Here is a 12,245-nt window from a genome sequence, read left to right as displayed (position 1 = left end):
ATTTTACCTTGATTTTTAAGCACAGCTGTTAGGTCACAAGCAGGTCATAGTGGGGAGCTGACTACATCTCTGGGGGATAATAGCAGGAAGTCTTCCCGCTTCCTCCCCGGGGGGTCTTTAAGACCTCAGTCATCTGAGCACTGGCCAAGTGACATGGTCATGTCAGCCGTAAACTCATTCTTAAATTGAACAGACCCAGAGACTCCAGAGCTGCAAAACCTGTCCTCTGGAGCACGGCTTGACTTTCCCTGCCTACCTCATTAATTGCTCTGGCGCTTTGCCATGGGGCGGACGTCCTTGTTGGTGCAGTGCAGGTCGCAAGGGTAGATCAACCAATTTCAATATTTGCTAACCAAGCAGCACTCTTTGGCTGCTGCCTCCACAAGCCCACAGGAACAGAACTGCCTTTTTAAATGTTGGGGAGCTTGCAAATCCTGGGATCCTCTCCCTCTCCCATTAGTGGAGACCGGTGGTTTGTAACTGGATCATCTACCTTCAGCTTCGTCTCTGAGAATCGCTAAAATACTACGGATCTGGGCAGTCGGTTGAACAAAAACAGCCCTGTCACCAGATCCCTACAAGTAGATGCTGATTGAGACACCCACCCTTTATTAGGTCATTCAAGCGCACATACTCATTGCCGCCGTCTCCCCACGTCACACACCTGCCCATTGCATTAGGCATTGCTCTCCCCAGGACGCCTGCATTGATTGCAATCAAGCAGAAACCTCGTTATAGAAGCAACAGGGGTCATTGAAACATAGCAATCATTTCAAGCCTGCCCTCTGGGAAATGCTCGAGCTGAGGAATGCCCCCTTTGCTCTGCATGTTGAACAGAGGATGTGCTATGAGGCTGTATCGACATCCCTGCTGGGCACTTGGTAGTCACAAAGCTTGGCTTTTTTGTGCCTTATTTGGCTGGGCAAAATGTGGCTATGAGCTGGGTGCGGGAAGAGGGGTGAAGAGGGAGTTGTCGTGAGGCCACGTCCTGCTTTCAGTTATGCCGACGTAAATCCAAACTGGCTCCACTGTGACCTTGTTGGTGCCCGTGGCATCGTTCCCGATGGGCACGCGTGCATCCGAGCGTGGACGTTCTCCCCGTGCTCGGTTGCAAAAACACGTCCCCCCTGCTCCCGAACGAAACGCCAGAGCCTGGTTCCCTTGAGTTTCATGTCAGATGCAAATGGCTCCAGTGTTAAGTTTCTGGTGGCCTCAGAGCTTGATCAAAACTGCTTTACCCCAGCTAGAGAGAAGCCCAGGCCCCTACAACACCCCAGCTTTGCAAAGAGATCGTAACGAGGCTGTGAAAACCCAAGTTTCCCCAATCGCCTGCCTGTTTTCAAAGACTGCAAAATATCCCGTAAGCCAGATTGTCAAGGCTGAGCCTGCCCGATTGTCTGTGTACGTTTGTGCGTGTCTGTTATGCAAGTACCGGTGTCTGGCGCGAGGATGCAAGCGAGGTCCTGTGCATTGCAGTGATGCTTTAGCGTTCGTGCTCTGCGACGAGCGGGGACCCAGGCTGAACCTTAGCACCCAAAGTGCTGGGCATACAAGCTTTCCCTGGGAGCCAGCTGCTCTGAGCAAACCTGGGTCTGCAAAGCCGTGTGTACAGGGAGCATCCCCGTCACAGCAATCCCCTGGTCCCACCAGCAACACTGCAAAGCTGGCTGGCACCCATGCCGGGCTTTCATGGGTAACCCGTGGGCCAGCAGTCCTGAGTCCTGCTGTAGGCAGCAACCAGAGTCAGTGCCTCTAGTAAGGAAAGCGGCTGCGGTCCCTTGCCCAAGGTGTTACCTTAGTTTCCAGTCTGTTTAAGGCATGTCTGTACTGTGCCCCCGTAATCACTCATGGAAGAGATGGGGCAGCTGAGAGCAGCCAGGAGCGCGCTCTGGTGTGTGCTGAGAAGTGGCTATGGCCGGTTTTTCCCAGCCAGGCTCCTCCATAGCCCACCACCGCACAGAGCCGCTCTTATGGGCCACAAAACATTGCTGGCCCGTTGTGTCAACCCATCCTCCATCTCCTAGGTGGGAGGCACGCTCTCGGGGAGCGGGTATCAGGGAACGGCTTGCAGAAGTAGGGTCTGGTCTGGCCTGGGATGCGCTAGCAAACGGGGCAGGGCCGAGAGAGACAGGACGGCGGTGGGGGTGAGAGCCACACCTGCCTCACGACCCCCCTCTTGTGTCTGCGGTTTGCTCCCTTCACAGCAAATAGCCATTGCTCGGGAGGGCGACTTGCTGACCAAGGAGCGGCTGTGCTGCGGGCTCTCCATGTTCGAGGTGATCCTGACACGCATCCGGAGCTACCTGCAGGACCCGATCTGGCGCGGGCCGCCGCCGACCAACGGGGTGATGCACGTGGACGAGTGCGTGGAGTTTCACCGCCTCTGGAGCGCCATGCAGTTCGTCTACTGCATCCCCGTGGGCACCAACGAGTTCACGGCAGAGTGAGTGCACCCGGCCTGGCTGGGTCTGGGAGGGATGCTCAGCCAAAGGGCTCGCTGCAATGTGTTGGGACCCGCAGGGGGCTGATGGGACGTGTAGCCGGTCACAGCAAAGGGGTTGGACCCTGGGTCCCGGACAGGCCCTTTTGTTCCAGAGATCAGCCTCATTTGTATCATGGTAGGGTCTGAGCGCTGCGGACAAACACAGCCCAGCCTTGCCGCCCAGAGCGTTCAGTCCAAACGGGCTGATATGAGGGGAGATGGGAATGGAGAAGAAGTGATGTGCCCAAGGTCAACACAGGAGGGCATTGGCAGAGACATGCCAGCACCTCTCCGCTCCTTGATCCCAACCCACCCGGCCTCATCTGAGCACTGAGACGACAGGACTCCTGCGCTCCGGCTGCTCCATCCTTTCTCTGCTCCCATGCGCAGCCCTCCGTAGCTGCGTGAAAAAGAGTCAAGAGGCCAGGACGGGGGTCCTGGTATCTTCCCCGAACGGCTCCTGTTCTGTCTCTCTCAGGCAGTGCTTTGGAGACGGTCTGAACTGGGCGGGCTGCTCCATCATCGTGCTCCTCGGACAGCAGCGACGCTTCGACCTCTTTGACTTCTGCTACCACCTGCTGAAAGTGCAGAGGCAGGACGGCAAGGACGAAATCATAAAGAACGTGGTAAGTCCGGGGACAACAGTAGGCTGCGAGGACCAGAAGCAGGACACCCCCCTGCTCCTGTTTTTGCATCTCAGCAAGAGTTTGCCCTCGTGCCCTCGGGGATGACCAAGCCCACGAGTCCAACTGGACACGTTAATGCAGCGCGTTGGGTTACCCCAGGTATCAAAATATTTAGACCAGCGATTCTCAACCAGGGGTATATTTGGGTGCTGCCAGGTCCCTTGAAGGATGCTCCGTATGAAGGAGATAAGCAGATAAGGTCAAGCTCCAGGTGTGAGGACACAAGCAGGTAAGGGTGGGCTCAGTTTCTCCCTGCCTGGCTCCCTGCCCGCACTGCAAGGCGGTGAGCACCGCAATGCATGAAGCAGTTTTCAAAATAGGGCATTCCTCCATTCACAAAAGTCATCGGGTCTGACAAGGCTGAGGACCGCCGACGCTGACTGTGCTAGATCCCTGCCTGTCCTCTCGCAAGAGGGGTCCGGGTTTGGGGAGACCGGGGAGCAAACTCTGCCTCGTACAGCTAGACCCATCAGCTCGGGCTCGGAGAGCTTTTCCAGGAGCCGTGCTGTCACTGCATGGGCTGATCATCCAAATAGAGGGGAGAAATTAGGTCAGGTCTGGGGTCCGTTAACTATCACAAGCCACCCCAATCAGTGTCCCATCATGAGTCATTAGCAGGCACAATGAGGTGCATCACCAGCTCTGAGAAGTAGAAATGCAAGAGGAGTTTTCAGCAGGAGGTTGGCAGTGCTGATGCTTTCTAGCTGATGGTGGGGGATAGCACCAGCCCCTTACCTGCTATTTCCTTTCCCCCCTGCAGCCCCTAAAGAAGATGGCTGACCGCATCAGGAAGTACCAGATCCTGAACAACGAGATTTTTGCCATCCTGAACAAGTACATGAAGTCAGTGGAAACAGACAGCTCCACCGTCGAGCACGTGCGTTGCTTCCAGCCCCCCATCCACCAGTCTCTGGCCACCACCTGCTAAGCGGCAAGTGCGAGCACGGACATGAAACCCTTTGGGTTGGGGGGTGACAAGAAGCTGGACTTAGCAGAGTGGATTTGGCAACGCAACTAGACCGGACGTACCCAAGACACACAAGGACGCATCATCCTGCCTGGCCCTGTCTGAGTGCATGTTCTTCTGTGACATCCCTGTGATCGGTTTTACCTGTAGCTTAAAAGAGGGGATGGGGGGGGAGGGAGGTTTAGGGCAAAATGTGCTTTTTTTTCCATGAAGTGTCAGTGTTTTCCAGAACACAAAACCTCGGAGGCCGTAGAAAAGTCCCGGGTGTGGGGTTGCAGTTGGAGGAGCACGCTGGAAGTCCTCCCCCAAAGTGGACAGCGAGTGGCCACACAGAGCTCCCATCATCTTGCGCGAGGGGGGCCACATGTCAGGACAATTTGGAGAGAGGCGAAAAAGGCAGCATAGCAAGTTGTCTGGCCAAAGAAAGGTTGATGTTGAGCTGGATTGCAAGCTCCCTGTCCACCTGGGGCTGGAGAGATACCCCCCACTCGTGATACAACCCAGGCCCTCCTAGATTCGGTCTCTTTGTTAAGGGGATTTTATGACAGGTGTGTTCCCAAATAGCAAAGATAGGAAGGTTGAATGGTGCTTTTCGGTGTTAGCTAGAAGACAAGGTCATGACGTGGTGCTTTCCCATTGTTTCATCCTCCTACAGCTAATTGCAAACAGTGAGCCATGAGTGCTCTTAATGAGTCAGTGCTATGCCATGCTGATCTGGGTACGCTACTGCATATACCCCAGGGAGGGGGGAAAATCCGTGATCCCAAGAGCAACCACAGCTGTCTCCAGAATGTCCCAAAACTTCAGGTTTTTTCAGCCCAGTCTCCAAAATCCTCATTCTGGAATGAGCTGAAATCTGCAGCTCACGTACGTCCTCAAGTGCCATTTCTCTGTTCGCAGTGAGCTCGCTGTGGCACATCTGCCAACAGACGGGTCCACGGGGGATGGAGAATGGCAGCAGGGTTCATGCAGACCCTCGCACACAGGGGCGAGATGATCTCTTAGCAAGAGAAGCAGCAAAAAAAGGTAGTGCTCAGAGGCTTTGGCTTGGGAAATACAGATTCTGTTTCCTTCCCTCTCCCTGGTGTCCAAGATTTCCCGAAGTAGAAAAGTTAGTAGCAGCTTCAAGGAGAATTTCACCCTCTTCCACCCTACCCCGTGTCAGCATGACCGCAGTGATGTGCAGGGTGAGCCAAGCGCTCACCTCTACTTCCATCGTCCTGCAACGCCCCCTTGAACGTCGCTGAAGTGTCCCCAGCATTACACAGAGATTCAGAGGTAATGGGAGACCGTGCACGTGTAGGGTTGCCAATTCTGAATCTATCCCGGGGGGTTTCATCAATGACATTAATGACTGAGCTATTTGCGTAGATCAGTTATGGATCACGGTGTGTGGGAGGAGAATGCATTTAAAAAACCCACTGTATACATCAGCTTCAACATTTAATATTTATTTTAACGAAAGCCTTCTCTTCCTTCTGGACAAATGTCATGTCATAAGTATGCTGTCATTTATTTCCCGGGTGACTCTCAGCAGTCTCCTGGAGATTTGTATCTAATTCCTGGAGACTCCAGGGAAAGCCTGGAGGGTTGGCAACCCACTGCACATGGCTCTCTGTTAAACCACCTCAGTCTCGTGCCCCAGCCCTGAGAAAGGTTTCATTTTTTTCTTGCCAGCAGTCAGGTCAAGTAAGACCCATGCTGGGAGGTAACAGAGATGTGTTAATAGACCTGCATCGCAACCTGACCCATCCTTTCAGACACCACAATCCAGTGCTGTCACAGGGAGTTAGGGAGCTAGAGACAGACAGAATACTTGCTGCCCAAGGGGAGCAAAAAGTTGATTTGGAGAGATGCCCCAGCTCGAATTTTCTGTCGTAGGAAACCACGGCCAGCACCACATTATTAGCAAGAGACGTACATTTTTATGCAAGATGTCTCTGTTCTCTCTGAGATCTGTATCTGTTCTCTTGTGAACTGAGGAACGTCTCCCACACTAAAGTTGCTTGGCCCTGCCAGCTGTTTGAGCTGCACCTGAAACATTCACATCTCTGATTTAGTTGGTCTACAATGCGCACGCCTACCCTGTTTGCTGAGAAACTCGTGGTGCATTTTGATTGGAAACCTAAATGAAAACTCAGGGAGATCTTCTGAAGTCTCGCCTGTGGCGTGGACAGGCCAGGGAAGGGCTTGCATTGTGCGGGGTATTTTTTCCTACTGTATTTTGAGCAGGAGAACATCAAGAGCTCAGTAATATTTAAGGGTTGTGATTCATACCTGCTCTTCCACAAAGGGTGCAAGGCCTAGCTCCCGACCCTGTTACACCACTTTTATGCTGATTTAACTCTGCTGAAGCCAGGAGACTTACATAAGCATAGAAATAGGTTAGCAGAATGTGGAATCAGGCACGTTTGTGCTATGAAATAACGGGGCTACGATCCTACTGAGATCCTAAATTGGGTTTTTGGTGACCTCAGTAGTTGGAGGTTTGTGATTTTGCTGAATGACAAGCACTGGCCCAATTTTGGCAGTCGGATCAATCTCTGGGCACAACACAAGGAAATGCCCAACTGTGCTTGTCACGTCACGAAGTGTTGGGGCTGTGCTGGAAAATACCAGGAGTAAGAAAGTCATGCTTAAGAATGAGATATACCCCATGGCCCCGTGTCAGCCACCTAGACACTACTGGATGTACTCCACTAGTAGGTAAATGCCAGTTCAAAAGTTTAGGCTTTTGAAGGAGTCATGATACGTTCTCATATGCATAAATGTAGTGTAATATTCTTTGATGTAATCTGGGGGCACGAAGGCCTGTGAGGTCTATCAACACAACTGGATGAACTAAAATGCAATGCCTAAAACAGAGATTTGCTGATAGGGGGCGGTGAGCGTGACGGCAGAAAGCACCCTCCAGGCTTGTACAGGGGTCAACATTTTTTAGCAGGAAACCCAGATTGTGTGCACCAAGTGAGGAGTGGGGTTGTTGGGATGGTTGTGTGCGTTTGCTGCGGGGGATATGCGGATGTGTTGGTCAAGTGGTTCAGGAAGTTGGTTTCCGAGATCAGTGATGCTACCTTGTTCATACAACTTGACTTGCACCCCAAGGAAGGTAGTAGAGCTTGGCTTCGGTGCTCAAGTCCTCCTTGACTGAACATGAGGGAGGACACAGACCACTCAGGGAAGTGGTCAGCCTCTTCCCTTTTGGCTTATTTATTTGAATCCAGTCGTTTTCAGTGGAAAAAAGGGTTCATGCTGGTAGCTGTCATAGTAGCTCATCATGGGAACAGGTCGAGACGGGGCGTGGGAAATTCTCCGTTAGGAGTCCTTCAATGAAGGCCGGAGGTCTTCTTGAGGGAAATCTTGTAGTTCAAGCACAAGCTGTTGTTGAACCTGGTGCAGGACTCCCGGGGTGAAATGTTCAGGTCCGGGTCACGTAGGAGGTCAGACAAAATGATTGTTATGGCCCTTTCTGGCCTTAAAAGGTGTGACTCTTAGTATTTGCAACGCACAGACCTGTCCCGTGGTCTTCAGCAGCCCCATGGGAAGGGGAATCGAACCCATTCAGGTCCTGCATGCAGTGCTGTGTTTTTTCCCCCGACAACACATGCTAGGAGCGTTGAACAACACGCTAGTCCTTATTTCCCCCTGTATGAATCCAGTTCAATGGGCTTAGGTGTGCTGACAACCCAGAGCAGAACTTTGTTTTTAAAAAATTTAAAAGAAAATGTTGAGAAAAAAATAATTATCTTGTCAAATGTATCATATTTGTATGAAGAGCTGCCTGGGGGTTTTTGTACAATGAATTTACATTTATTTATGGTGAGGTATATTTATGCTCGTGGTCAAACCTGGTGTTAAATTTTTTAATCATATTTGCTATGCAGCTTAAGATGATCTTTTGGTTTTGTATTTTTTTTTTTTGGTGATTGTTCCGACTTTGGGTTAACAGAAGCTTCCATCTCCGTTAAGGCGCTTCTGTAATGATCAAGCATCTGGTACGTGGTGATATGTCCTGTAATACAGCAACCACCAGTGTGCACAAGCAAATGTGGGATGAATTCTGTGATGATGAAAAATAAAAAGCTGGGCTCACTAGGAAAGTGGGCAGATCTTTCCTCGTGTCGCAATGGAAACGCTTGTTTTGAAATGAAATGAATGAAAACAACTGTATAATGAGAACGCCCTAATACCAGCGCTTCTGGGGCGCCGCCTTTCTCGGCCAAGGCAAGGGCCAGCGAGGAAGCAGCAATGGGAAAGTTGGACGGCGGCTTCAAACTTCTTTCTTTCTTTCTATATAAGGACCAACGCATTTTTACCAGAAAGGGACACAAAACTGTCTCAGATCTCCACCAAAAAGTCAACAACATTCAAATACGGGGATGAGGGGAGGGATACGCTATTAACGGTGTGCAGAGGAGACGTAGGAGGAATCTGTCAGACCAAGGAAAGCAGCTCCATCACTTTTCCCAGCTCTCTTGAAGTCACGGGGTGCGTGACGCCCCTTGCAGGCTCTGTGCTTAACGCGTGTCCTTGCCCGTGGGTTGCTCAATTGCTCACTCACTTCAAAACTCCCGTGTTGCTCCTGACTCAGCCGCTGGCCCCGCCGCAGCCTTTCAGGCCTGAGGTTAAATTGAAAAGTTTGCCAATTTTTAGCTGTCTCTTGAGAGCTGGAGGTGACGAAAACCCCGCCGTTCCCACCAGTTTTGTGCGAAGCGGCTGCTCTGAGAACTGGGACCTACGTCTCCTTGGTTTGGGCAGCCAGAAAAAGGAGGGACTCAGTCAGGGACCGTTGTCACCAATGCGGGACCTAGTCTTTCTGCAGCTCAGCTTCCTTCTCTGGGGAGAATAACACACATTATTCTCAGCGGCGGAGCTAAAACCACTATGCAAGGGCCAAGTCCCTCTCCCAATGGCCAGCGGTAAGTGGTATTTGGCTTAAATCTCCTCCCACGTGTGCTTGGAAGTGCCACAAGCTGCAGAAAACCTTGCTGCCGAACCAGGCTGACGGAGGCCAGCTGAGCGGCTCCAGCTTTTGAGTGGGGGCAGAAAAGGGATCGACCAACCAAGTGACCTCTGCAAGCGTATCTCGGTGCTGCTGCCCACTGTCCTGGCAACACCACGGGGTTGCTCTGATACCTGGACCGACTGTCCCTGCGCAAACGTCGTGAACTTGCCTCGAAAATCAGGAGATTGTTTAAAATAAAAAACCTGGCCTCGTTGTATAGGGCGGTGCTGGAGCGGCGCTGACCTGAAGGAGAGTCAAAGTCCCTCGCAAGACTCTTTGCCAAGACTGCGACCATTAAATCGTCCCAGGCCATAGCTAATTGGGACCTGCTGGATTAAGGCCTGTTTGCTCCCTGACGTCCAGTTTTACCAGCTACTCAGTACCTGTCCTTTCAAGGGGTATGTGACGTCATCTGAAAATCTGAAAGGTCCCGTAACCCCCTCAACCATCAGCTCCATCCCCATAGCAAAAGGCTTTCTTCCATGTGTGAAGCAACCAGCTCTGTTTCTGCTTACACCAAGCACCATACACATATCCCACGCCCTGAATATCCCATGTCCTGACAAAGGTTTCCAAAGGCACGTAAGTCTAGGAGACATCTGGCCGTAAGGGGCTGTCCCTGACACTTGTACCTTTATTACTGCTTCTGCATAACGAAAACTCAAGTTCTTCCCCGTGCTTCTGGGCCAGGAGAGCTGGGCGGAGGGGAACAGGCTGAAAATCAGGTTCTCTCATGTTGCTGGGAACATGATTCACATGCAAAATTGTCATAATCTCTGCACTGGATTCCTGAGCCTGGTTTGCAAACTGGTCTTTCAGGTGGAGCTGCATTGCTAAGAGATGAGTCCCTGGAGAAAGCTCCTGGGCTTCAGAGCAGGGCTGGGGTAGGAGGCTGGGGTGTTTTGGGGATTTTTAAGGACTCAGATGACGTGAGCTTTACCAAGTGAGATCATCACTTGGGGGGGGGGGGTCCAGTTGGCTACAGGGGTTTCCACTGAAAAGGGGGGAAGAGTCACTGAGAGCAACAGAGGAAGTCACCCCGTGGCCTGCGCTTCCCTGTCCAGACTTGCTGAGTGACTAAGCGCCACGGCGGGGGTTTGGCTCCTTAGTCCCTATCGCACCTGCCTCCCAGCCTCAATAGCTGAATGCTGCTCTGCAGCTCCAGCAGCTGTTATAGCTGCTTTGATCTGGTGTGTGTGACTGCACCACTTGGGCTGCTAAAAGAGATCGGATTTACCCAAAGACCCTTGTCTGCCTCTGGTGACACCAGGCACAAGCAGGGGAGACCCCGGCCCCCTGACAGCCCATGCGCGCACGCACACGCACACACACACACACACATATGCACACATGCCTACCGCACATATGTCTGGGTGCCAGTGAGACGGAAAACACCAGGGCATCCTCCCTCCAGGCCTCTTCCCCTCTGCTGCTGGCAGCCCCAGGTCTCTCCTACTTTTTAAGCACATATATCCTTCATTCAGCCTGGAAATAGCCCCTTTTCCAGGGAAAGTGCCATTAGATTCACTTTATTTTCCTGTTAAAAATTCACATTCTGGAGCAATTTTGCCTCGGAAACATCCAGGCGTTCTTGTTTCCTGTGTGATTTCAATATTTAAAAAGACACCTCTTGCTGTTCGCACCGTACTTTGAGCAGCTGCCTTCAGCGGTTCTTCCAGCTAATCGTATTATTAGGCCCAGACGGCACAAAAGGAAAGGCAGGTTGGCCATGCAAAAGTTGCCCAAAAGCTGGGCTTTCACACGGGTGGGAGGACACAACCGGGCAACCTTCGCGCGGCCACGTCTGTGATTATGGAGTCTGTTCTGCCGTTTCCTCCAGGTTCCCTCTGTTTTCTCTTAAGGAGCTCTCTGGCCATCGACGGGCAGGGCTGTGACTACAGCCAGGTGAACAGGCTGCTCCCGTGCGTAGTTAATTTGGGCACCGGTTAAATGCTTTGGGCACTAGTTGAGCAGGAGCTTTCTGGGTCTCCCTCGGGTTCAGTAGGCAATGGAGCCTACCGAGCCCAGCATTGCAGAGGCCAGGCTCACGCTGCATTGGGAGGTGGTCCTTCTCCCACGTTAGGGTGGGACGTTTGTTCATCCAGCCACGCTTACATCGGGATCCAACAGGACCCGAGCCACGGGGCCCCGCTAGGCAAAGTTAGCGTGAGGTCATCCCAAACCTGGGTGACCTCTGCTTGAGGGCCCGCCAAGGCCGAGAGCAGCTCAGACGGGCGCTTCTTTGCAACCAGCTAAGGAAATGCTCGGGCAGCGAGAGAGGAGGATGCTCCGTGACTTTCAACAGCAGCCAGGAGCTCGCAGGAGGAAGTTTTGCCAGGTTGTTTGGGTTCATTGTCACTTGTGGGATAAAGGTAAGGAGCATTTCATTCACCAGATGCAGCCTGTCGGAGCCGGTGACCTGCTGCCTGCCGCTGTGGTGGGCAGCTCTGATTGAAGTACACCCGAGTACAAAAAACCTGGAGCTTCCCATCTGGAGGGGAAGAGCCCCGGGCCGCTGCGACCGAATGAATCCAAACAAGGCACTTCTGCTTGGTTTTACGTATTTATCCGTGCGGGCTTCCCAAGACAGCCGGCTCCTGGGCCCTCCTCTAGGAAAGGTCTGAATGACTGTAGTGGGTTTGTGCGCACGCACAGCTCCGCGCTTCTCCCGTTCAGCTTCCCTTCGGCATCCTGGTGCGAGAGAGAGCAGGCAGGCCTGGGAGAGCAAAGGGGTCCCCGGGTTGTCGGCGACATCGGTGATGTTACTTGAGTAGAGACCTCCGTGCAAGCTTGTGACCGATCAACATGATTTCTGCAATCTGCCTCGAGAAAGCATTGCTCCAGTTGTGTGCAACGCTGACTCCAAACCGAGTCGAGCAAGATACGGCCAGATCTGCCTCCACCCGAAATGAGCTGCAACAGTCGGACGGATGCTAACAGCGGCAGAGGTGCGCCCGTCGGATGCCTTTATTGCTCCCCCCAGCTCCGAATGCCATTTCACAATGCACCGGACATCTTCTAAACAGGCAACAAACAGAGTTTCACCCTGTTGTGGTTTATGGGGCTGTCCTTATCAGACCCGTGAAGAAACGAATACACGCAAGC

At 52.4% G+C, this 12,245-nt stretch overlaps 1 protein-coding gene across 6 annotated transcripts in view; it reads left to right on the top strand.

The window, feature by feature from the left end:
* CYFIP2 (cytoplasmic FMR1 interacting protein 2) overlaps nt 1–8,249 on the top strand; it is a 56,541-nt gene extending 48,292 nt beyond the window's left edge. For 3 of the 6 annotated variants that reach the window (XM_090064491.1, XM_090064494.1, XM_090064490.1), the window contains 4 exons: nt 1,244–1,360; nt 2,205–2,443; nt 2,961–3,108; nt 3,929–8,249. In XM_090064491.1, the coding sequence (XP_089920617.1) occupies nt 1,244–1,360; nt 2,205–2,443; nt 2,961–3,108; nt 3,929–4,096 (672 nt within the window). In that variant the 3' untranslated portion in view covers nt 4,097–8,249. Of the gene's footprint in view, nt 1–1,243; nt 1,361–2,204; nt 2,444–2,960; nt 3,109–3,928 lie in introns of those variants that run through there. The other 3 variants (XM_090064493.1, XM_090064492.1, XR_016444422.1) reach the window with 2 other exon arrangements.
* The last annotated feature ends 3,996 nt before the right edge of the window (nt 8,250–12,245 follow it).

This window comes from Crocodylus siamensis, chromosome 10, assembly GCF_052110815.1.
Source record: "Crocodylus siamensis isolate JL-2025a chromosome 10, ASM5211081v1, whole genome shotgun sequence".
Taxonomy (NCBI): domain Eukaryota; kingdom Metazoa; phylum Chordata; order Crocodylia; family Crocodylidae; genus Crocodylus; species Crocodylus siamensis.
This window is presented reverse-complemented; position numbering and strand designations above follow the sequence as displayed.